Here is a 25,008-nt window from a genome sequence, read left to right as displayed (position 1 = left end):
TAGAGTCTAATTGTTGTATTATTTTTATTTTCTTTTACCAAATAATAAATTTTGTTAGGTTAATTACCGACGGAGTTTGAACCCACACCGTTATGCAAGTAAATAAATAATTTAAAGTATACACATGATCAACCAAATGTTAAATGAACATGGCATAAGGATTAGAAAAACTTAAAAATAGGTTGAGGCAAATGTTAGATAGTACTCTGTCCTTTAGACAAGTTTACGCCTGGTGCTCATGATTAATCGGCGCTTGTCTCCAAGATATAACGACCACTCCCTTGTAATAAAAATCACAAGGCTCCAATGAACCACAAATGTGTTGAAAACTCTCTCATATGGACTCAATGAGACTCTCTAATATTTAGTGCTCTCTTTGTATGATTACGTAAACAATGAAAAGTTTTTTAGTGACTGTATGAGTTCCCAATTTATAAAAGTTGAAATGTCTTTTTAGAAAGCATGTGACAATTCATAAAAAATCAAAAGTTACAGTTATTCATTTGAATTTCATATTATGATAGATACATTTTTTTCACCAGAAGACACCTCTTCTAGTTTTCATTCAACTAATAAATTTAATATTATAAAATAATATTAAAACTTTCAACATTCTAGCACATGAATGGAAATTGACTAAACACTATGCAAAGGACAATGCAGCACTAGAGAGATTTAGTAGGAAAAGTACCGCATCTGGATATGTAGATTTTGGCTTTGAACCTTCCATAGTGAATTATTGTCATATTACTCAGCTAATCAGTGAATACGATGTCTTGAACTGCTCTACCGTTTGTGTAAACTCGGACAATTGTAATCACACAATACCCTTCCAAACATACCGTAGTTTGTTTTGTTGTGTTCATTTCGGCAATGAACAATTCCTGATTTCCAGTGAATGCTCTAGAAAATTAAGCCCTCCAAAATGCAAACAGCTTCGAAAAGATATTCACTCCAGCGAATGTGGATACACACATGCAAGTCTGCTAAAAAAATGGTCGAAATTGCTTGAATCATAAACAATGCAAAATGACTAGGTCTTAATGTCAACCACCAGAAATAGAAAATAAGAAGTGGATTAAGTTGCTCACGTCTGGAAACACCTTCACATGCTGGGCAAGTAGCAAATACGTATTTTTATTTAAAATGGAGACTATTTCTATTGAACAATATGAACTGGTTGACCTTTATGCCTCATGTGGTGTAGGGATGGGCAAAATAACTGATTCTTTAATGGTGATGGTTGGTTACAGCCTACAGGCAGATAAGTACGCGGTTTCGGGACCTGTTTTGGATACTGTTATCCGTCCTTTAAGGGTTATAATTATTCAACAAGTATACTACATACATATCTTAATAGCTATGGTTGATAACTGCTGCTGTCATAAAATTTTTAGGTCAACATACTATTAATATCACCGATATTATTCTAAACTAAATCACATATTTATATAAAAATAAAAAATCCTCGATAATATTAGTAATGTAACTTTCACATATAAATTATATATTATTTTGTGTTATATCTTCCAATTGGAGACTGTCTTATACAACACGTTTACCCGCCCGCTATGATTCTCATCTCTCACACTCGAGTTGTTGCACTACTTTTTTCTTCAGTAGAAAAGATCTACGTTCTTCCAATCTTCCTTCAATTCAAGTTGTTTGTTTCGAGCTTGGTTGAACTCAGTTGTTGCACCAGTGTTACACTGCAGTTTCATAAGAGAATGCCAACTAGTTAACATGCTAAAAGCACTAAAACTCTATTTTAAAGAGCTAAATCTTAAAAAAAATCATCTCTAGTAGACTATAAAAGAGTCTCTGCTATTAAAATGAACAGTTACTCTTTAAATTTATAGATCAACTGTTCATAAGTTAAATACTTAAAAATTGATATAACTCAGGGCTAACTCGTGAGCTGAGAAGAAAAGAAATAAGACGATTTTAAAAAATGAGTAGGTTGAGTTTTTTCTTTTCAAAATGATTGATAATATAATATTTAAAGTTTGTTAAAATAGAGTATTGATCAAGATAAAAAGTTAAAGAGAATGACTAAAGTTTGTTTTTCAACAATGTTCACCAAAAATTTAACAACTGTTGGAGATACTCTGAAACTTGAAAACGGCCGTTGGCAACCTCCAATCTGTCAAAAGCACGTCAAAAGCACCCTCTGTATATTTAATATGAAGGATTTTATTATTATTTATTATTATTAAGGGATGGAAAACAGTTCAAAGCAACTACAATAATTTAATGGATGGTGGAGTTTCGAACCGAAACTCATAGTTAGATGCCCAACACCCAATCTATTAGGATGTTGCACCAGATGCAATATGAAAAAAATTTGTTTGCTCTAACATGAAATAATTATTGAGGTTCTTAACTTACTACGAATCCCAGTATTTAGTAGAAAGCGCTAGAAAATTGTGTAACAATTTAGTAGCAAAGAACCGAGAATTTTCAAAATATTTGATTGCTTTCCGCCGAATAATAGAGGACCATGAGTTTCCCCAAAATGTGTCATTAAATAATCTAATATTGCTAACATTTGTCTAATATTTGTTGGTTTGGTAGATAGCCTAAAAGATGTTAAGATGGCGACGGTTGATTAGGCACTTGAAAGTGAAACATCCATTGCCAAATCACACATGGCCAATATAAAACACAAAAGATATAAAACAGAGAATTTGTACAATTACTAAGAGAATAAAAAAGTGCCATAAGAAAATCTAATGTTGCTAAAGTTACATAATTTTATTGTAAACTAATCTTAAGGGGATTTGAGTGTGGTGAATAGGGACGAAGTGTATTCATTCTAGTAAATGTGGATCCGCTTATGTGTGTCTAGACAATTGATGAAGTTTTTCAAAGTATAAACAATGCAAAATGACAATAAAAGTGGTTCGAAAGAAAAAAACCACGTATCATATTAAAGAATATTAATATTGCTAAAATTTGTCTCTATTTTTTGGGTTTGGTTTAGAGATTTTGGAGTTGTTGCACCCAAAAACAAAAACAAAGCGAGCTTGTAGTTCATTGAATCATAAACAATCCAAAATCATGACTTGGGCAAAATTCAAATATATGGATAACTTTTTCAACTAATATAAATCATGAGGGGATCCGAATGTATGCGCATATAGAGAGGAAGTGCATCAACTCTAGCCAACATCTGACGCCAACAAAAAGAAGAAAAAAAGGTTAGAAGTTCATTGAACCATGTACAATGCAAAATCATGACTTGGTCTTAAATCAAATTGTAGACATTGAAGGCAAAGTAGCTGGATAAGTTGGTTACGTATTGATCACCTTCAAGTTCACATGCAGCCATGGCATGTAGCCCAAAAGTCTTTATAAAAGTAAAAAATAATGGCAGGATTAAATTGAACACTATTGAACTCATTCACCTTTAAATACCACACACGTTTCTCCCATCACAATTCAGAGATCTTCAAACCTTTCTCCTTCTGTTAACATTTTCCGTTTTCAATTAAGATAAAGATGCTGCATTCCAAGTATCCCACATCGTCCCAGGACACCACCGTTGATACGCAACCCAAAAATGAGGGCAAGAAGATCAAGGGGAGAGTGGTGTTGATGAAGAAGGTTGTTCTCGACGTGAACGACCTTAAAGCTTCGATCCTTGATCGTGTTGACGAGCTGTTAGGCAAAGCGGTTTCTCTAAGGCTCATTAGTTCGGTTAATGGTGACCCTGGTGAGAACTGAATATATAGTATTTTGTCTTTGAAGTTCATGGTTCGAAGTTAATCACTAGTACTTGTTAGTGATATTGTTGAATGAGTACGTAATCTGTTAGACGATGCTACTTTGTTACTAAAGAGCTAATCTCGCATAATCTTCTTATTGAAAGAAATAAACCCCAAAGAGTAATCTGTTAGACGATGCTGCTTTGTTACTAAGGAGCTAATATCGCATAATCTTCTTATTGAAAGAAATAAACCCCAAAGAGAAAACGGAACATCTTAACGTAGACTCCAAAAGAATCACTATTTAGAGGACTTATAATCTGACATTTTTTTGGATTTTTGAATTTGATATGTTCTTTTTGTAGAAAATGAGTTGAAAGGAAAAGTTGGAAAGCCAGCTTACTTGGAGAACTGGGTGACCACAATCACCCCCTTAACAGCAGGGGAGGCTGCATTTGATGTTACTTTTGATTGGGAAAAGGAAATTGGCGTCCCGGGAGCTTTCGTAGTTAGAAATGAGCATCACAGTGAATTCTACTTGAAGACTCTCACACTCGAAGATGTTCCTGGCGAAGGTCGAGTCCACTTTGTTTGCAACTCATGGGTGTATCCTGCTGACAAGTACAAAAAAGACCGTGTTTTCTTCTCTAACAAGGTACCGAAAATGGTCATTTCAATGCGCAAAAGTCCCCCACCAAATCAATAGATTGATTCGTATATTTGGACAAAAGGGCTGTTTTCTTCGCTAACATGGTTGTTACAATCGCGCATAAGTCCTCGTTAATTAACAGATTGTTTATGTGTTTGTGCAGACTTATCTTTCAAGTGATACACCAAAGCCACTACAGAAATTTAGAGAAGAAGAGCTAGTAAACCTGCGAGGAGACGATGAAGAAAGAGGAGAGCTTCAGGAATGGGACAGGGTCTATGACTACGCATACTACAACGATTTGGGGAATCCAGATAAGGGTCCCGAATATGCACGTCCAGTTCTTGGAGGATCTATTGAGTACCCATATCCTCGCCGCGGAAAAACAGGAAGACCAGCAACAAAAACAGGTCTGTAAATAAAATTCATTTCTCGTGCCGTCACTACTCAAACTCGGAAGTCTCTAAGACGTTTATACTTCTTGTCTTGATAGATCCTAACACCGAGAGCAGGCTGAAGCTTATCCAGATCTTAAATGTATACGTTCCAAGAGACGAACGATTTGGACCCATAAAGATGTCAGACTTGCTTGCTTATGTCCTGAAATCCATCCCTCAGGTCCTTAAACCTGAGATAAGAGATCTACTCGTTGGTAACAAAGACGAGTTCGAAAGCATGGAAGAAGTACTTAAACTCTATGAAGGAGGATTAGAGTTGCCTGATGGGATACTAAAATACATTAGTGATAGCACACCTGGGGAGATTTTCAAGGAGCTTTTTCGAACTGATGGCGAAAAGTTCCTAAAATTTCCAGTGCCTCAAGTGATCAAAGGTAATATAGTATAACGTTATATGTGCCTTCAATTTCATATACTGCTTTTCTTTTTAACTCATTTTGGTATTTTAATTGATTTTTACTAGAGGATAAGTCGGCATGGAGAACTGACGAAGAATTTGCAAGAGAACTGCTGGCTGGAGTAAATCCTGTCACTATACGTCGTCTCCAAGTAATCTTAGCTTTTGAGATCTATTACATTTGAATGATATTTTCTCAATTGTTCATCCCTAATCGCAGTAATTTCTGCATAAACTACAGGAATTTCCACCATCTAGCGACCTAGACCGAGAAGCATATGGGGATCAAACAAGTCAAATAACCAAAGAACACATAGAACATAACTTAAATGGACTCACTATAGATGAGGCAATCATGAACAACAAGCTATTCATATTAAACCACCACGATGCATGGATGCCGTACCTGAGGCGGATAAACACAACTTCCACAAAAGCTTACGCAAGCAGAACACTCCTTTTCTTGAACAATGATGGGACTTTGAAGCCAATAGCTATTGAACTCAGCTTGCCACATCCGGATGGAGATCAATTTGGTTGCATTAGCAAAGTCTATACTCCGTCTAGCCAAGGCTTCGAGAGTTCCCTTTGGCAATTTGCTAAAGGTTATGTACTTGTAAATGACTCCGGCTGTCATCAACTTTTCAGCCACTGGTATATCCCTGTCAAAGAAATATCAGCAAAACAAATGGTAGCATTTGCCATAGCAGCATAAATTCATAAAATTTTATATTTCTGTTCTTGTTTGTTGCAGGTTGAGAGCTCATGCAGTGACTGAGCCATTTGTGATAGCGGCAAATAGGCAGTTGAGCGTGCTTCACCCGATTCACAAACTTCTGCATCCTCATTTTCGTGGGACGATGAATGCAAACGCATCCGCACGACAGGTTCTCACAAACGCAGGTGGAGTAATAGAGGAAATAATATTTGCTTCCAAGTTTTCGATGGAATGGTCATCAGCAATGTACAAGGACTGGACTTTTCCTGATCAAGCGCTCCCTGCGGATCTGATCAAAAGGTAATATCTTGCGTTAGTAGCATTTTTTAAGTACTTTTTTCATCTACAATCGATGGTAAATTGAAAGCATCTTCCCTTTTTCTATGTTCAGAGGAGTGGCGGTTGAAGATTCAAGTGCATCACACGGCGTGCGTCTGCTGATAGAGGACTATCCATATGCTGCGGACGGGCTTGAATTATGGACTGCAATTAAAACATGGGTTAAAGACTATTGCTCCTTCTACTACAAAAATGATCAGATGGTTCAAAATGATTCGGAACTCCAATCCTGGTGGAAGGAACTCCGCGAGGTAGGCCACGGCGACAAGAAAGAAGAACCCTGGTGGCCTAAAATGCAGACTTGTGATGAGCTGATAGAATCATGCACAACTATCATATATATTGCTTCAGCCCATCATGCAGCAATCAACTACGGTCAGTACTCGACTGGTGGATTCGTCCCAAACCGCCCAACCCTAAGCCGGCGGTTCATGCCTGAAGAAGGCACTCCAGAGTATGAGGAGCTCAGGACAAACCCTGACAAGGCATTCTTGAAAACGTTTGCACCTCAGCTGCCGACGCTTCTTGGAATGGCCACGGTAGAAATCCTGTCAAGGCACCCCACTGATGAGCTCTATCTCGGACAGCGTGACACCGCGGAGTGGACAACGGATGCAGACATACTGCAGGCTTCTGAGGATTTTAAAAAGAATTTGGAAGCGATTGAGGCCAAAATTGAAAAGATGAACAAGGATGAGAGATTGAAAAACCGGTTCGGACCGGCCAAGATCCCTTACACTTTGCTGTATCCTTCTAGTGAGCCTGGACTTACTAACAAGGGAGTTCCCACCAGCATCAACATCTAAATCATTTCCGTTTCTTTGTCTACATTGTATTTCACTCGTGTTATATGTAATTATTTTTGTTTGTAAGAATAAATTTGGAAATTAATCATGTAGTTTTGTGAACATTTTACCGATGAATAAATTTGTATGCATTTTTACATTGCATATGCTCAAAGCTCATTTCTCCGTTGAAATTGTAAGCTCAGATTTGGAAAGGACCGCGATATTATTAAGAAATAGGAGAACTAGACATAACTTTGTCTTGAATGAAATTCGAAGATTGATTCTTTACTCTTAAACGTCTCTAAATCAAATGAATTTTCCTAGAATGGACGGTTCCAATTATAAAATGAAGAAATGTTGGCGGGAATGAGGAAAGAAACAAAAACAGTTGTGGTGGGAATTAGGAGTAGTACTTGAAGTTAGTTGTTTTCGGCAGAATTTACACATCATCGTGCAGACAAAAAAGTTGAAGTTGGTTGGTTGCCGGAAATATACACACCTTCAAAGGAGACTGACGGTTTGAGGGTTCCTGAATCAACGGCGCCGTGTTGCTTTCTTCCTTCACTTTTCTGTTCATCGAGTGAAGAAGGATCATAAGGAAGGAGAAGACACACGAATCGTTTCTGTTCACTACTCGGACAACTATTTTAACTCGTGCGGCCAGGTGAGGCTATGCCAATAAAGATCTCTTTCGAGGCCGTTCCTGCTGGTGTGTCGTCAACCTCCGAGTTACTCTCGACGGATGGAACTACCTGTTGTGCTTGGCCCGTTTATTAGTGCGGAAACGAGATTCATATTACAACCTCACCAAAATCACACTCCGTTGAACAGAATAAAATACAAGAAATAAAGACACCGAGAAATTTACGAGGTTCGGCAAAAACCTGCCTACGTCCCCGGATAGATATTGCTCTTCACTATGAGAATAACAGTACAAGTACACATGAGTTAAATCGACATAACCCATTCCCAAATCCCTTGTACACCCACTTATAGAATTTTCCCAAGAGCCTCACTCTACCCCAAGAGTTCTTTCACGAGAATATTTTTCACTCTAGCTCTCTTGATTTTCTCTCACCCATGCCCATGCTTTCCCATGGGAGAGCCCCTTTGGATGCTCTATGATGCCCTCACTCTCCCTCGACAAACACTCTCAATATAAGGCAAAGGCATCATCATTAAGGCCAAGCCATCATCATTGTGTCTTGCATCATCATTAAAGCAAAAGACAAATATCATCATTAAAGCAAAAGCAAGCATCATCATTATATTTTTACTCATGATGATGTCCACTAAACTTTTGCTTTTACTTTGTCTGCAACTTTCATGCAACCCACACCATGTGATATTTCCACCGAAAGCAAACACATGTCACTTTATTGTTGTTAACACATGACTCATAATTACTCACAAATGTATGAGCTAAACACAACAATCTCCACCTTGGCGAATACACTATGCAAAAATCCTTGCACCCATCACCAAAGTCCATTGGCCTTACGTACCAGCATGCACACTCTGAATCCACCTCATTGGCCTTGTTCCGATTCAGTCACTGCCAATGCATGTGCAGCTGCTGCAAGCTAAAAATCACAATTTAGCTTCAGACAGGATCTCGACACATCCTCGTCTCCTCCTACAGGTTTTCCTCCTCTTCATTGTCTGCAACCTGGAACTCGTCAGCGCGCCCGTTTCCAGCAACAACCCATCGAGCCAGACAAAATTCCCACACTTCCTCCTACCTCAGGACCATCTGATCACCTGTGAATCCTATAGCTCCACCTGCTGCAAAACCCCTGCAACACTTGAGACTAAACATCACCAGGAGAAGTGTTGCTTCGAGTACCTAGAGGACATACTCAAAGTCTTCCGCCACAAACTTGCTACAACCCGGCCTTGCACTCGTAGCACTGTGGACCCTTGCCTCCGGAACCGGATCTGAACCTGCTGTCTCTCTCAGATCCTCTTTCCAATTTTCTTCCAAGATTCCAACCTTTAATAACTTAAGCAGTCTTGTGCCCACCATCATCCATGGTCTCATTTGTGTATCATTCCACACCAAAGAAGCTTGCACCTGCTCCAAACTTACTGTAACTTTCCATGCAGTAAAGTTTCACAAGGTTCTCGTACGAATCTGAAAGTGATGGAAGAAGAAAGAGGTCTTTGTCTTCTTCCTCAACATCAACTTTCGCAGTTGATCTAAGCATCCCTGAACATAGCTTCAATTTCTTCAGGCTTCCATTACTCTCCTTTACCAAGAGTAAAACAGCCTCTCCCATTAAACTGCTCAACTAAAAATTCCATGGTGAACAACAAATCTGGACCTCCAACGAACCAAGCGTCCAACGATGCTCTGATACCAATTGTTGTGCCTTGGTCCGTTCATTAGTGCGGAAACGAGATTCAGATTACAACCTCACCAAAATCACACTCAGTTGAATAGAATAAAATACAAGAAATAAAGACACCGAGAAATTTACGAGGTTTGGCAAAAACCTGCCTACGTCCCCGGAGAGATATTGCTCTTCACTATGAGAATAACAGTACAAGTACACATGAGTTAAATCGACATAACCCATTCCCAAATCCCTTGTACACCCACTCATAGAATTTTCCCAAGAGTCTCACTCTACCCCAAGAGTTCTTTCACTAGAATATTTTTCACTCTAACTCTCTTGATTTTCTCTCACCCATACCCATGCTTTCCCATGGGAGAGCCGAATGCTCTCCCCCTTTGGATGCTCTATGATGCCCTCACTCTCCCTCGACAAACACTCTCAATATAAGGCAAAGGCATCATCATTAAGGCCAAGCCATCATCATTGTGTCTTGCATCATCATTAAAGCAAAAGACAAACATCATCATTAAAGCAAAAGCAAACATCATCATTATATTTTTGATGTCCACCAAACTTTTGCTTTTACTTTGTATGCAACTTTCATGCAACCCACACCATGTGATATTTCCACCGAAAGCAAACACAGATCACTTCATTGTTGTTAACACATGACTCATAATTACTCACAAATGTATGAGCCAAACACAACACTACCATGGTGTCCATACCGTCCACTGAGCTGGCCTTTAACGTTTGAATTAAACACCGAGGGTAATTGCTCAGTTAGCAGAAGACCAATGCTAAGAATCAAGGTCCAACTGTGACATGCATTTTTGTTTCTTGGAGAGGAAACTTTTACATGCAATTTTATTCATGCAATTTCGTGTGGTGTTAATGAATCATCAACAACTTTGCGAAATCTATGAGTCCGAGTGAGTCAAGGTTGTAGTGGGCTATGTTGGAGGTACTTGACCTTTAGATGGGAGGGATCAATCCAAAAATCCAAAGTCAGAAGGAGTTAGAGTACTCCAACCAAATCCAACGACTGTTGTAATTAATTTCCTTAAACTTATAACACGCAGATGATTGTCCCCAGGTTCTACTCATGCAAAAACGTTGAGTGTTAGTTGAGTCCATTTGCATATTTTGGTTGAAACACTATACACCGGACTGAACTGCAATTCAGATGATCGCCGACCATGGTTGGTAAAATATGGTGCAATGAAGCTCGAGATTCGATTGCAAAGAGCTTGTAATTCCTGTTAGCTTTTTATTTCTACCAAATATTTGTTAGTCCAGTAATACTTCTTTTTCAATATTACAGGAGGTACAAAGATTGAATCGCCTCTCCCCATTCATAAACAAGAAGAAAAAACGCTAGATTCAACTGCAAAAGGGAGCGTTCATTCCAATTGTTAAGTTCGAATCACCTCTCCTCAAACGTAAATAGAAAGAGTCACTAGATTCAAAGAAACCGCATTCATAAATACTTTACACGATCCATACTATTACCATCCCATATATACAAAATACAGGCGAAACCTACAACAACGTACTAAATAACTCTTCGCATACACGGCATCCACTATGCCATCGGTACCTGCACCGTTTTAATAACAAAAAACAGCAAAAATGTCAATAAAGGAAAATAAAGGAAGTGTAAGTGTACAACGATAACTCGAGGAGCATAGATGATTGAACTACCGCATACATCATCGAGAGCTGAGGTTCGTGCCATCAGTGTTTGAACCAAAGAACTACTCATGTGGCAATTTCTCCTTACTAGCACCCCTATTCGCACACAAGTCAAGTTGCAACTATAAGTATAATTACAAAGGAAAGGATCAAACTAACAACAGATGTATAACTTGAACAACCTAAAGTTCCTTTTAGTTGATTCATAAATACGTTAGTTAATAAAAACTTAGTATACTCCTTGGCCTTCTAAACTCCTAAGTTTTTAACCATTAGATCTTTGTTAAAGATATAATGACGAAGAACTAACGGTTAAAAATTCTGTATCCCACCATAAAATTTCGTAGATATAAGATATATGACGATTTAAGTACATGAGTTCCGGTTTGTGAGACGAATCGTCGGGTGATGAGGCAACAGATAGAAGTTTAAGACTATGAACAAAAATCAACATAAAACAACATAGAAAAGAAAATCTTGAAATTAAATGTGATGAGATGAAACCGACGCTGGTGGGGAGCTCCCTTCAGTCCAATGGGTGGGCAAAGCGAGCGGAAGGAGTTGCTCCCACGCCATGCACCAGGCCAAACCCTTAACATTCGTGCAGAGGGCTAGGGTTGGAAAAATAATATGTTAAGGGGGTAGCCAAATGCATGAGATGGCAGCTCTTGCCACTCCTCAGCCCTCTGAATTGGACTAAAAGGAGCTCCGTCCTCCATCAGTATCTAGCTCTACCTTCCGTGAAGGGCTGCTTCAATCCTTCCCCTTCTTGCTTCCTTATATAGTGGAGCACATGTTTAAGTAGGGCAAATTCAAATTATGATACATTAGTTATAACATAGCGAGGACACGTAGTAGAGCAAGGACACACGTTGTACGCATCTAAGTTAGATTAATTATATGCTAAGATAGTGAGGTCCCATCATAAATTAGTTAGTAAGTAATATGGAAGAGTATTCTAATTAGTTATAAATATATATATACGGTTTTTTCGACGTAAGATGCATACCTTCAATATGTCTTCTTATGTGTGACAAATTTTCATATTTTCAACCTGCCTCTTAAGTCTTAACTTGAGGAGTTTTTTAACTCTCAACAAGTCTCGTCACGTAGAGTGAATTTTTAAGTTTAACATGTATGAGTATTGACTACATACTTACAAATACTTATAAATCATAAAAAAAAATTAATAGGTATAAGATCATTGTAACATTGATGTGTGTGTGTGTGTATAAGACCAGTTCATAGAAAACGGGTTAATAGGACACCGTATAGATGACCAGCTTTATAGAAAACATGATTAGTGTGGATTATTAACTCGTTGGACTAATTGTGGGTAAAGATTACCATCTATATGGGGTTTAATAACCCTCTGATGTGGAAATAATCCTAATGTAATTAAAATATAATAATAATAATAATAATAATAATAATAATAATAATAATAATAATAATACATCTAATCCTTGTCATTTAAGGATTCTAGTCCAACAATTAATGGCTATACGTAGGAATCATATATTCATAGATTGGTTTTAAACCCGGAATAAGATTTTCGTTCTCCTCAAATCCTTTTTCCTCCTCTCTTCTCCTTTCTCACTTTCGTCTTTCTATTTCTATATAGAAGTCAACATACCATTCAAATAAGAGCCAGAAAGAATGCGAAATATAAAGAGAAAATAATCATTCTCCTTTACATCATCGTAAGTTAGATTTCTCGCGATCTTCATATTTTCGTGAACGTACGAACAATCTTTATTTATGAGTGACCATTTCATCGGTCATGTCAATGAAAGACCGTACTGGAAAGATTTGACGCATGCCTAGAGCCAAGACGCAAACAACTTATTCGGCTGAAAGCAAAAGACAACCAAACCAATGATCCAAACAGTTAATGCCAGGAACAGTTCTACATCAGTACTCGTCTGCATGTATATCATCATCCCAACCGTTGGATTTGAATAACTTTGTACTAATCGTATTGGACGGTCAAGATATGCACTCTGATTACCTAGGTAGCATCAATATACGCAGAGGTAAAAAATATGCCAGTAACTTGCCTCTTTGGTTACTGCTAGGAATAACAGTAGGCGAGTGACTTTGACACGCACACATATTCCAACTTTTCACACACTTTTTTTTTACGTAGTAATTAAAATAAGAGAGCTACTAGACTCATCTCATTGTCTTATTTCTTCACCCACGTTATAATCACACCCTCCTTAAAAAGTTAAAAAATTAAAATGTTATTTCCCCATCCACTATTATTTTCAAAATAACCTTTAACATATGCATACATATGAAATTATAAAACAACATATAATTTTCATAATGCATCACAGACGTGGTATTTCAACTAGCTCTCGTGCCAGGGTGCTTCTAATTCATTCCAAGCGTTCTAAAATGCACACGACAATGAAACAGCAAAAAAGGAAAGGATTGTTTGATTTGCTTAAAGATTTTCGTAGGTGAGTTTTGTGTTTCTCAACATACGTTGGCCAAATTCAAATAAGCAATAAAATTAAGGATATGTTGCCCAAATCCTTTTTGCTGATCTTGAAGTCACAAGTATGCAAATTCAATTGGAAAACACACAAGTATCCAAATTCAAAAGGAAAACTTCGACGGCAAATGCAAAAGACCCACATACAAAATTATTCTTTTACCTCTTCAATAGAAACATAATCTTCTACCTCTTCCATAGAAGCGTCATCTTCTACTTCTTCAATGAAAAAGTCATCTAAATCCTTTTTTTTTTTTCTTCCTCTAGATGAAGAGAGATGGAAAGATGAGTTAGGATTTAAGATAAATTGAGCGTGCAACCCAACCTTTTTTTTAACACAAAAAAGGATAATTAATGTCCTTATCAGTCATTTTACAAATGAACAAATTTGTAAATAAAATTTTTAATAAAAGATGGGTGAAAAGATAAGACAATGGGGTGGGAATAACATCACTCTTAAAATAAATAAATCAAAATAGGTAAATTACATAAAACTACCTCAACTATTGGGTCATTAATAGTTTCATACCTCGTCTTTAAAAAAATTCAATGTCATACCTTATCTTCGAATTTGTTGCAATGTCATACATTCCGTCAGTTGTCTGTCAATTCCTCTGTTAAATGTTGACGTGTCATGAGACGGGATCCACTTTCTATTAAAAAAATTAAAAAAAAGAAAGAAAGAAAGAAACCCAAACCCATATCCCATCCCCCTTCCCATCTTCCCCATCCGTCCCCCCTTCCAAACCCAGAACCCCACCCCCACCGCCCCCACTACCCCCCCCCCCTTTCTCCCTGCCGAGCCTCCCAACCACCTCCCTCTCCTCCACTCTCTTCACCTTCCCCTCCCATTAAAAAACAAAACAAAAAAAAAACAAATCTGAACCTAGATTGTCCAAATCGTCGCACCCCACCCAACCCTTCCCTCCCGTCGAAGTCGGACCACCTCAACTGATTTTTTTTTTTTTAAAGTTTTGTATGGGAGGGGAGGTGAAGAGAGTGGAGGAAAGGGAGGGAGAAAGGAGGGGTTGCGGGGGAGGTGGGGGGGGGGGGGAAGATGGGAAGTGGGGATAGGTTTCGCCGGGGGGATGGGATCTGGGTTTGGATTTTGTTTATTTTTTATTTTTTATTTTTAATATTTAGTTAAAAAAAATTATTTTATTAATAGAAAGTGGGTTCTGTCTCATGACACATTAGCATTTAACAGAGGAATTGACAGACAACTGACGGAAGGTATGTCATTGCAACAAATTTGAAGATAAGGTATGACATTGAAACTTTTTAAAGATGAGGTATGAAACTGTTAATGACCAAATAGTTGAGGTAGTTTTATGTAATTTATCCAATCAAAATTAACTGCTAATTTTAAATAACAATGTATAAAAGGCTAAAAATAGTGTGGAAAAATCATTTTTCTAAAATTATAGTATGGAATCACTTATAGATCATGAGATCATGGCTAAGCTCTATATGAGTTACAAGGAGCCTTAAGTTGTGTGATAATTGCAAGTGCACAATATCGTTTCAAGTAATTTAATAATAAGTATAATGTCATTTCAATAAGGATCGGATTAACATAAATTTAATGAGACAAAATTGTGAACGAAAGTTTAATGAGACGATCAAACAATAGACAAAGTCGCGCCTAGATGGAAAGATTCAATGAAAAATTCAAATAAACCAAAATGCTCACGGCCAAGGTTTAGAGTTTAGAGTTTATGGTACATATGTATGCTTATTTTTCATGCTAATAATAAACCCTAAACCCATCATACCCGTAACAAAATCATTACAAAAGGAATGGGCCTGGGAGTTTTAAATTAGATTTTTTATTTTTTTAAGGGGGACAACTAGTAGTAAGCCACGGTTATCCACCCCTACCGGAGGTTGGGTAGACTCATAAAGGCATTTCAACCTCCTCATATCCACAAGTTTAACTTCCACACCAGCAGCGGGTTTCGAACCCAAGATCTCCAGTTTTTAAGCATGCTTTAGAGAAAATAAATAATAATTATTAAGACCTTAGGCAACTCAATCAAAAGCAAGAAATCGAATACCTGCTGCATGCGCCCCAGTTTTTTCAATCCTCGAGAGCAACATCATCCATATTCCATTGTCATTTTCACTTCATCACTTCGTGTTCATGACAGTGAATTATAGAATATTGCATACTTTATAATTTTTGTGACTTTTTTTTCAAAACAAATATAAGTGACTCTGAATTCTTTGTTCCGTTCGTCACTTGCTCTCATCCATTTTCTAATAGTTCTAATTCAAACTGTCCCAGATCTTAAAGGGTTTGTTCCAATATCTATGTTTGGGGGAAATATATAAACTTGGGTCTGTCTTACCTTAATTCAATAGTGGATGGGTCTTTGCTGTTTGATGATTTCGAAGAGGTTGTTCGTATGGAAAAGATATATAGCATCTCCACTCTTAAAATTTAAATTGCCAACGGGTGGTGGGTGTGTTGCAGAAAACTGCAGTCATTATTCCATGTAAATATGCGGCATGTACATGCCTAACAGTTCTTCGTGGATCATGGATGGATTCATGGTGGAAAAATTAGTTTGCTTCTAGTCTAGCATTAGTAAAATTACAGTGTTTCACAATCAAATCATAAGCAAATGAAACCAAATTTGGTATACTTCAAATATCTTTTAGAAAAAACCAAAAATAGTGAGAGAGAGAGAGAGAGAGAGATGGGAGAGTTGTTCTCTTGTCACTAATTTACTATGCTATAAGCATTTTTCAGACAAGTGAATCACTTTTTAAATACATGATTAATGTTTATTTAATGTGTGATGTCATTAACATGTCTATTAAGCATGTATTAAACAGGTGAATTACTTTCTAAGTTTGTTTATTCAACGAATAAGACCATCAACTTAGCGCATAATAAACGAGTAATGTCATCAACTTGGCGCATTAGTCGTAAGAAAGCTTCTTGGGTGGTTATTAATAAGAGGGAGAGGGGCTTGTTGCATGGGACAGATATTACGCGAAAAATACTCATGCAAAATTGACATTGTATTAATTAACAATGGACGTGACCGGTCCAACGTGTATCAGTGTCACACTGCCCAATACATCCAATAGTCCCAGTAGCAAGGAAGACTTGGAGGATTGCATGGCTTGACGCGTGCATGACTCCAATCCTACGTACGGCAACCTTTTTTGTTTTCGATAAATTTTAAATACGATAGAAACACGGTTCGACATATTAAGTGTCAGAATATAATTATTTGAACTTTGTTTTCAAGTATCTGACTACTTGTACTATGATACTTAACACATCACGTCGTGTTTCCAGCATATTAAAAATTTTCTTCTTCTTGTTTTACATACAAATCTTATGGAGCAAAATGAAAAAATTAAGGAAATTCTAAGTCAGTTAATTCGTCTTCGATGTTTAAGTTTCAATTATAAAACGATCCTTGTGATCCCATTGCATATCCGGGTTAATATACAATTATTACCATAAGCACTTGGCAATGCTCTTGTCTTTGGGGTTAGTTATTGGACAAAAAGTTAAATGATAAACATACATATTTTTATGGGATAATTTGATTGCGGTCTCTAATCCTTAACATTCTTTGATTAAAACCTTAATAGTATTCAAAGTTTGATCAAGGTTCCTTCACTTTGTACACCTCATTATATTACTATTAATAATTATATTCTTATAGTTTTGCAATTAATTGTTTGATATTTTATGAGATTTATAATCCTATAAATTTAAAATCCTTCATTATAATACTATTAGAAACGGTTATAACAAACAAAATTCAAACATTTTAATTGAATAAATGGATAAAAACTATGTAAAAATAAGAAATAATAAATGGCAAAAGAATGTATCCATAGTGTTAAAAAAATTGGTACATTTTACAAAAAAATTGGTACATTTCACATACAACAAAGTGGTACATTAATAAAGAAGAATAGGTACATCATAAATAAATTAGGGTACAAATAAAAGATTAAAAATTATGAGTACAAATGAATTTTAAAAAATATAGGTGCTAAAAGAAATTAATAAATGGGTACAAAATAAAACTAAAAAGAAAATACTACAAATTTAAAAAAAAATGTTGCAAATTAAAAGTGGGTACAAACTAAAAATATAAATATATGGTACAAAGTTTAGGCATAAAACATAAATATACCATATGTAATTTTTCTATCATTGATTAAATATACAATGTCACGTGATGGTATACACATGGGTACAAACACAAATAAAACTTTAAAAAATATGAGCACAAAAAGAAACTAATATATGGGTACAACTTAAAAATGAAAAGAAAATTGGTACAAATTAAAAAATATTTGCAAATTAAAAATTGGTACAAACTAAAAATAAAAATATATGATAAAAAATTTAGCCATAAATATAAATTTACTAATTGTAACATTTTTAACACTAAAGGAATATATTTAAAAATAAAAATATTTTATTATTCAAATAATTAATGATGTTATTAATACCAAGGACCTTGATCAAAAATTGAAAATGAATAGGATTTTAATCAATTGAGTAACAAAAAGAAGGATGTGAACCTAATTTTCCCTATTTTTATACACTTTTGTTTAATTATCGTTATTTTGTTCAACTTATTCAGTTCAATGACTAAAAATAAAGAGGGTTATGTGAGAAGGTAAAAATGATGTGTGAAAATCACTTAATATAACTGAGATCAATAGAATTAAATCATAAAACAATTTTTGAATTTTACTTTCTTTCTTTCGACGAAAACCTTTTTGAACACGTGAGACCATCTCCAACCGAAGGGTTCAGAGCGTCAGAGGGCCAAAAATGGCCCGAAAAAGGTCTCCAACCGAGGGCTAGGCCAAAGGGCTATGGAATCTGAGAGGGCCCCACGGAATCAGAAATGGCTGGAGGGCTGGCCACTTTCAGCCAGTCAGCCCCCTGGGCTGGCCAATTTTTTTTTTAGAAGTGTCGGATTTCCTATCGGTTATAACCGACAGAATAATGTATATTATGTTAATAGTGTCGGTTATAACCGACACCAATAGCAATTTGAATAACCGACACTAATTGTAATTTGAATTCCAACAGCTAGCTAGTCACTAGCCGTTGTATTCAATTTTTTATTTTTTTTATTTTATGAATTTAAACCTTTTTTTTCTTTTTTTTTCTATAACTTCTATTTTACAAAATTTGTTTCAAATTTTTTTAATTTCTATTTTTTTTCCTGTAACTTATATTTTACAAAATTTGGTTCATATTTTTTTTTTAAATTCCATTTTTTCCCTATAACTTCTATTTCACAAAATTTGTTTCATATTTTTTTTTAATTCTATTTTTTTTCCTATAACTTCCTAAGCCATTATACAACATTAAATTAAATTAAGTAACATGAAACAACTTAATCAATATGAAACAACATTAAATAACATTAACCAACATAAAAATTATACAACATAAAAAAAACCATTTAACAACATGAAACTTAAACAACATTTAAGTTGTAGCTTTTAAATAATAAATTATGTTTGGCTCTTTGGCCTTCGGTTGGAGACTGTTTTTTGTGACATGGCTAAAACGAGCCATCTGGCCCTCAGTTGGAGACGGAGGCAAATATGGCATTGTACTGTTCATTAAAATATTAATATCTTGGAGGATCTTGAAGGGCCAAATGGCTAAAACGAGCCATCTGGCCAGCCATCAGTTGGAGATGGCCTGAAAACACTTTCCTCCACCTCCACTCTACTGTGTCTTCGCGTCTTTTCTATATCTCATTCATTCTATTTATCTTTTGCCTATTTACAAACGTGAATATCTAGTCAAATGACTATAATCAAATATCTAATCAAATATTAATTTTAATAATATCCCAATCTTATCCAGGGATATTAAACTTTAGCTACCGCTAATCAAACACTAGGTTCGAACAAGGTTCTAAAAATCGCTAGACGCTAGTCAGGCGGCAGGGAAGGACCTAGCACCTAGGCGGCCTAGGCGGATTTATGTAAATTGATTATATATCTTGTAAATAAGTACCTATTTACACCTAAAAAAAATATACTTGTATGAATAATAAAAGAATGATAAAATGCAAAAATAGAAGTAGAATAATACGCAAATTATATACATCCAAAAAGTTCAATATTTAAAAAACAGTAAGCATATAATCATAATGAGGATGATTTGGATGATAGACTAAATTCTTCTTGTTCATGATCCTTGCATTGGATTGGATATAGACTAAATTATTTAACCTTGTTGTATCTAGTTTATTTCTTTTCTTTGTATGTATCCCCTCAAAGGTACTCCAATTCATTTCACTATTGGATGAACTTGTAGTAAATCCATCATTTGCTAATGAGGTACATCATTTCCATAAGTATACCATCTTGAAACCAAAAAAAAGAAAAGCACACAACTAATTAAAAAAATATATATATTAAAAAAAACCGCATAGGTGCCGCCTAGCCCTCCGCCTAGGACCGTCTAGCCTGCCTAGCTCCAAACCGATTTTTCGAAATGATTTGCCCAAAATCAGGACGGGCCTTCACCACCTAGCGCCTAGGCCGATTTTTAGAACACTGGGTGCAAACTATTGAAGACAAAACTAAATGCACTATTTTAATATATAAAAAGTCGAATTATTCAATAGTACAAAAAAAATTTAATATTTTGAACGTCTCGTCAAATCTCGAATCTCCCTGTATACAAGTTTTAACCTTAATTACAAATCAAGCCCAAATCAGTCATTTTCTTATTCCAAAAAAAGCCCACTGTAGGTTGTCCAAAAATATAGCCCATTGTAGGGTTTAAGCTTACCTTCGTCCTCTCCTTGCTCTCCCTCCCACTCGTCGTCCATGGAGGGTTTAAGGATTTGAGCTCTCTCTCTCTCTCTCTAAGAATGGCACAGACTCCATACTCCCTGCTCCTCCTCAAACGCCTATCTCGCTGTTCCCAAAACCCCCTCCGGTTCTCCTGTCTCTCCTTAAACCCTTCTCCACCTCCCCAACCCCAATCTCCTCCGCGGACCCAAAACCCTCCTCCCTCTCCGCTCGCCTGAGCTTCGTCTTCGACCAAATCGACGCCATCGAGAAAGAACGCTCCGAGAAGGATCAGACCCTCCAGAAAATCAGAGCTTGGCGTGAATCGAAAAAGTCCCAAATTGACCCGGAATTAGGGATGGGAGTTGGCAGTCAGAGTGGAAATGATGCTCATTTGGTCGATTCTGTATCGGTTTCGACCGGGTCGGAGAGGGTAGAGAAGCCGGTGGTGGCTAAGCAGGAGGTGGAGGTGGTGCACCCGTGGCCGGAGTGGATTGAACTGATGGAGAGGCTGGTGCAGCAGAACTACTTTGATCATAGCAGGGTGGACGAGGACAGAATGGTGCAAGATATCGGCTTTGATCCCTCTGAAGCTGTTTTTCCAGCGGAGGAAGATGCCCGAGGTATTGATTTCAAGGATTTCGAGGCTGTCCACACAGCGTGTCTTAATTTCGGGAAGGACCGATTCGATATCATAAGGTAATGCTAAAGAAAATGGTGTTTTAGTTTGGTTGTATGCAAAACAAATCATGACTGCAAGCTTATAAAAGTGCACAATTTGAGTGAATGGAGTAGTGTTATGATTAAAAGTCTGTTTCTTTTCGATTAATTGATGGAATGATCCTATAAGTGCTCAATTTGCTCTCTTCTGTATAAGTAGCTGTTGCTTAAGCATGTGTTGGTCTTCGTATGGTGCGTTTAATGCGACTATGGTTGAGAAGTTCTGAGACAGTAGAGTAATTTCAGGTCCTTGTCGAGACAGGATATTCAGGTTTTGGTGGGTTTTGGATGCCCGAGTACGGACAAGAAGGTGGTTTTCTCATCAAAACTATTAAGGCAGCATACCCATCTTGATGAAGGCGATGTGAGCATTACTTAAAATAATTCCTTGTATTGCAAGCTTATAAAACTTACATCTAACTGCTGAGATCATTTGCGTAGCTCTGACTCTGGAGTCTAATCTCTTATGTCATAAGTATGGCTTTACCATTTGAGATCTGAGTAAATAAATAGGATGGTTGCTATTGGCATATTATAAATGATTTTCCATTGACTATTAAGTAAAGAGAGATCGTTTGAGAATTTCTCTTCACATTTGTTGATATTGTGCCATGCCCTATATTGGAAAATGTAACATCTGAAAGGTATTTTATTTGGCCTCACCCTCGTATTTATTTGTCACATAGATATGATTGCTTAATTAGCATTTTCAAGTAATAAGTATTCATTCATATGCCAGGTTTGCAGTTCCTGCAGTTTAAGGAATTCTTGTGAAAGAGCATCTCTGATTACTAACAAAGAGGATGAGGCACGAACTATTGATATAATGCGTGTTTTATTGACTTATGGATTTGATCCTGTTAATGGATCATTGGTCAATAAGTCACTTGTGAAACAAAAATCTGTCAAGACTGGTCCGTAAGTTGCTTCATCAGGTTGTCAAGCTGAGTGCAGTTCCAATAGATCCTAATCTTCCACCTCCAGTAATCAAAAAGCTACCACCAAAAGTAAAGCAGCCTCCTCCCCCTCCAAGAAGACGAGTTGGACGGGATGACATTGAGATGAAAAAAGGGGACTGGCTGTGCTCGAAGTATGTTTCTTCTAATTTTTAGTTTTATTCTTCTGGATTGTGGCCAAATTTATTTGTTTTGTACAATTAATACTTTGGTGGTGATTTTTTGGAAAATACATGTACGTTTTATATGACACTGTCCTTGGGAAAATTTCTCTGCCAGGTCTAATATTTTACGTACCAAGCTTTTAGGCATCATTAGAAGTTCTTTGGACCAGAATAATGGGACTTTCTTTGAGGAATAGTTAATAGTTATGTTGTTTATATCCCATAAATGGCTTTCCATTGACTTAGCTCATTGATAATTTTTTTGTTAAGAAGCATGGTTGAATTGAATTAGCTAATATGTTCTCGGAAGTTTTGTTGTAATGAAAGTTGTGATTTCTAGAATTTGCTCACGATCTTGAATGCTGGTATCAGGTGCGATTTCATGAATTTTGCCAAGAACAACATCTGCCTCCAATGTGATGCCAAACGTCCAAAGAGACAACTGCTTCCAGGAGAATGGGAGTGCCCTGGGTAAGACATCATTCTAGTACTTTTAAAATTTATGTGCAGTGCTCTTAATAGATTTGAATTGATCTTAATTTATGTGCAGTGCTCTTAATAGATTTGAATTGATCTTAATTAATTACTCGGCTGTCATCTTTTCGAAACCTGGCATTTTTCGGCTGTTGGCTTTCCCATGATCTTTTATATCTCATCCTCAAATACATAATTATTTTAGTTTTAGTTTATGAGATTATTGATTTCCTTATGTCTTGTTATATGGCAGGTGCAATTTCTTAAATTATAGGAGAAATATGGCATGTTTTCATTGTGATTGCAAGCGCCCACCGGATGAATACCTGGAGAACAAAGTGCAAGAAGTGCAGCGTGGCCCTAGGACAAGAATGGGGAAGACGGCAGTTCTTCATGGGGACGCTAATGCCTGGAATTTTAATTTTGATGACAATGAGTCAGATGGAGCAGATGTTGCTGCTTTTGAGTATGCAGATTCTTCAGTGAGGGATGAAAATTCTCTTGGTAACCAGGCTCAAGGACAAGATTTTGGACACCGTGAAAACAATTTGAGTAAAGATAGCAGAGTACCAAGGGGCAACAATGAAGAATACTTCGATGCTGATACTATTAGGCCAGGGAGAGGGTTTGATGATTTCGATGATGAAGATGATGATATTGACAATTACGAGTTAGACACTCACAATAAAACTTCAGCACAGGATGCTTCAATTGATCTTTCTGAGTTTGAAGGGTCCGAATCAGAAGACATTGAAAACTCTGACAATAGCTTACAAGGTCGTCGAAGAACAAAGTCGTCTTCATACAATAAGCCATTTAAGCCTACACGTCAAAGGGCAGCATTCTCTGTCTCGGATGATGATGAACTTGATGTAGATTTTGACAAAGAGCTTTCAGTCCATCCCAACTGGAAATCTAGTCATGTTGCTGATTCTAGATCAAGAGGTAGGGGTAGAACTACACCTGGTCCATCCAAGAGATTAAGCTTTGGTTCTGATGATGAACTTGGGCTTTCGGATGATGATCTAGATCAAAACTTTGGAGCCAGGCGAGGTAGATCAAATAATTTGGATTCTAAGAGAAAAGGTTTTCAGAGGAGAGGAAATTTCGATATGGAAGATGATGCAGTTTCTGGTTCAGAATCAGACAATGGTTTTCAATCTCATAAAAATAGGCCTGGAAGGAATAAAGAAAACAATTTCAAAGGCCGTGGCGGCCCTAACTTTACCAGAGAGACACAATTTGAATCCAATGGAATGAAGGGTGGTAGGAGGAACTCTTCCAACGATGATTTTGATGGATCAACACGAGGGTCTCGTGGTAATAATAGAGGGCTTCGAGGGAATGATTTTGATGGGCCGAGAATGAGTAACAGAGGTAGTGATACTCGGAGTTTCAACAGTCCTAAAAGAGAAGGATTTGGAAATGGTTGTGGGAGGAACTCGTTCAATGATGATTTTGATAGATCAGCACGAGGATCTTGCAGTAATAACAAAGGATATCGGGGGAACGATTTTGATGGGCGAAGAATGAGTAACAGAGGGGACGATGCACATAAATTCAAGGGACCTAGGAGAGAAGGATTTGGAAAGCAGCAGCGTGGAAGGGTTAATGAATATGGGAGGGACAAGGACAGGGGACCTGAAGAATTTAGAAACAGCAGACGCGTTATTGAAAGATAGATCCATGTTCCATGATAGGAATGGCAGTGGTTGGTACGCTTTGGTGAGGCTTCATAGTTGGTTCATGAGGCAACGGTTGCAGCTCATACAGATGGAATGGAGTGCCAGCGATCCAAGGTGGAAATCGGGTCAGTTTACAATTTACTGGTAGCACATACCGGATCAGATGCACCTTTCTTTTACCGGTTTCAACTTCTCCATGTATCAGAAGGAATTTTCATCAAATCATAATTCCAGTTCCATTGTAATGCAGGATCCGTGCGGTTGCAATCTGTAACTAGTCCGGTTTCTCGAGCAGGCTTCCAGGTTGAGCTGCTCTGGCACTAGCGTTGTCTCACATAAATGAATCAACATTACTTCAATGCAGGTTCTTCCGATTTTGTAAATTTTAATGGTAACCTCTGCATCTTACCATGGCAAGGTTTGCGTGCCGTTGGTTTTTTACTAAAAATATAAGAATTACTAGTAGGGTTTCAAGATCTATTTCAGTCACCCCAAAGTTAGTGATCCAAATCATCCAATCCAATTTTCATCTGTTCAACGATTTGCCGGATTGAATTTTCCTTCTTGGGACAAACCACCTTGACGGTGGATGACTAGCAACGT

At 37.0% G+C, this 25,008-nt stretch overlaps 1 protein-coding gene, 1 long non-coding RNA gene and 1 pseudogene across 3 annotated transcripts; 2 read left to right on the top strand and 1 right to left on the bottom strand.

Annotated features, from left to right (window-relative positions):
- Positions 1 to 3,404: 3,404 nt before the first annotated feature.
- Positions 3,405 to 7,228, top strand: LOC126619024 (probable linoleate 9S-lipoxygenase 5). Its single transcript, XM_050287275.1, has 8 exons — positions 3,405 to 3,715; positions 4,073 to 4,362; positions 4,520 to 4,766; positions 4,850 to 5,188; positions 5,278 to 5,363; positions 5,453 to 5,865; positions 5,966 to 6,229; positions 6,321 to 7,228. The coding sequence occupies exons 1-8, from the start codon at positions 3,502 to 3,504 to the stop codon at positions 7,072 to 7,074; spliced, it is 2,607 nt and encodes an 868-aa protein (XP_050143232.1). The 5' UTR covers positions 3,405 to 3,501; the 3' UTR covers positions 7,075 to 7,228.
- Positions 7,229 to 10,871: 3,643 nt separating this feature from the next.
- On the bottom strand, positions 10,872 to 11,878 carry LOC126619020 (uncharacterized). Of its 2 annotated transcripts, XR_007621931.1 has the most exons (3): positions 11,826 to 11,878; positions 11,100 to 11,186; positions 10,872 to 10,995 (listed from the first exon to the last, which is right to left on the bottom strand). It is a non-coding gene; the product is annotated as an uncharacterized LOC126619020 (long non-coding RNA). The 2 variants fall into 2 exon arrangements; XR_007621930.1 differs by lacking the exon at positions 11,826 to 11,878 and having other exon boundaries at positions 11,100 to 11,825.
- Positions 11,879 to 20,376: 8,498 nt separating this feature from the next.
- Positions 20,377 to 24,894, top strand: LOC126619019 (uncharacterized; annotated as a pseudogene).
- The last annotated feature ends 114 nt before the right edge of the window (positions 24,895 to 25,008 follow it).

The sequence above is a fragment of the Malus sylvestris genome, chromosome 4 (assembly GCF_916048215.2).
Source record: "Malus sylvestris chromosome 4, drMalSylv7.2, whole genome shotgun sequence".
NCBI lineage: Eukaryota > Viridiplantae > Streptophyta > Magnoliopsida > Rosales > Rosaceae > Malus > Malus sylvestris.
This window is presented reverse-complemented; position numbering and strand designations above follow the sequence as displayed.

Excerpts from the sequence above, each read along its gene's own strand:
- LOC126619024 (XM_050287275.1), top strand. The coding sequence starts at position 3,502 with ATGCTGCATTCCAAGTATCCCACATCGTCCCAGGACACCACCGTTGAT. Across the intron at positions 4,363-4,519 it reads GTGTTTTCTTCTCTAACAAG|ACTTATCTTTCAAGTGATAC; the intron begins GTACCGAAAATG and ends GTGTTTGTGCAG. Across the intron at positions 5,866-5,965 it reads CATCAACTTTTCAGCCACTG|GTTGAGAGCTCATGCAGTGA; the intron begins GTATATCCCTGT and ends TGTTTGTTGCAG.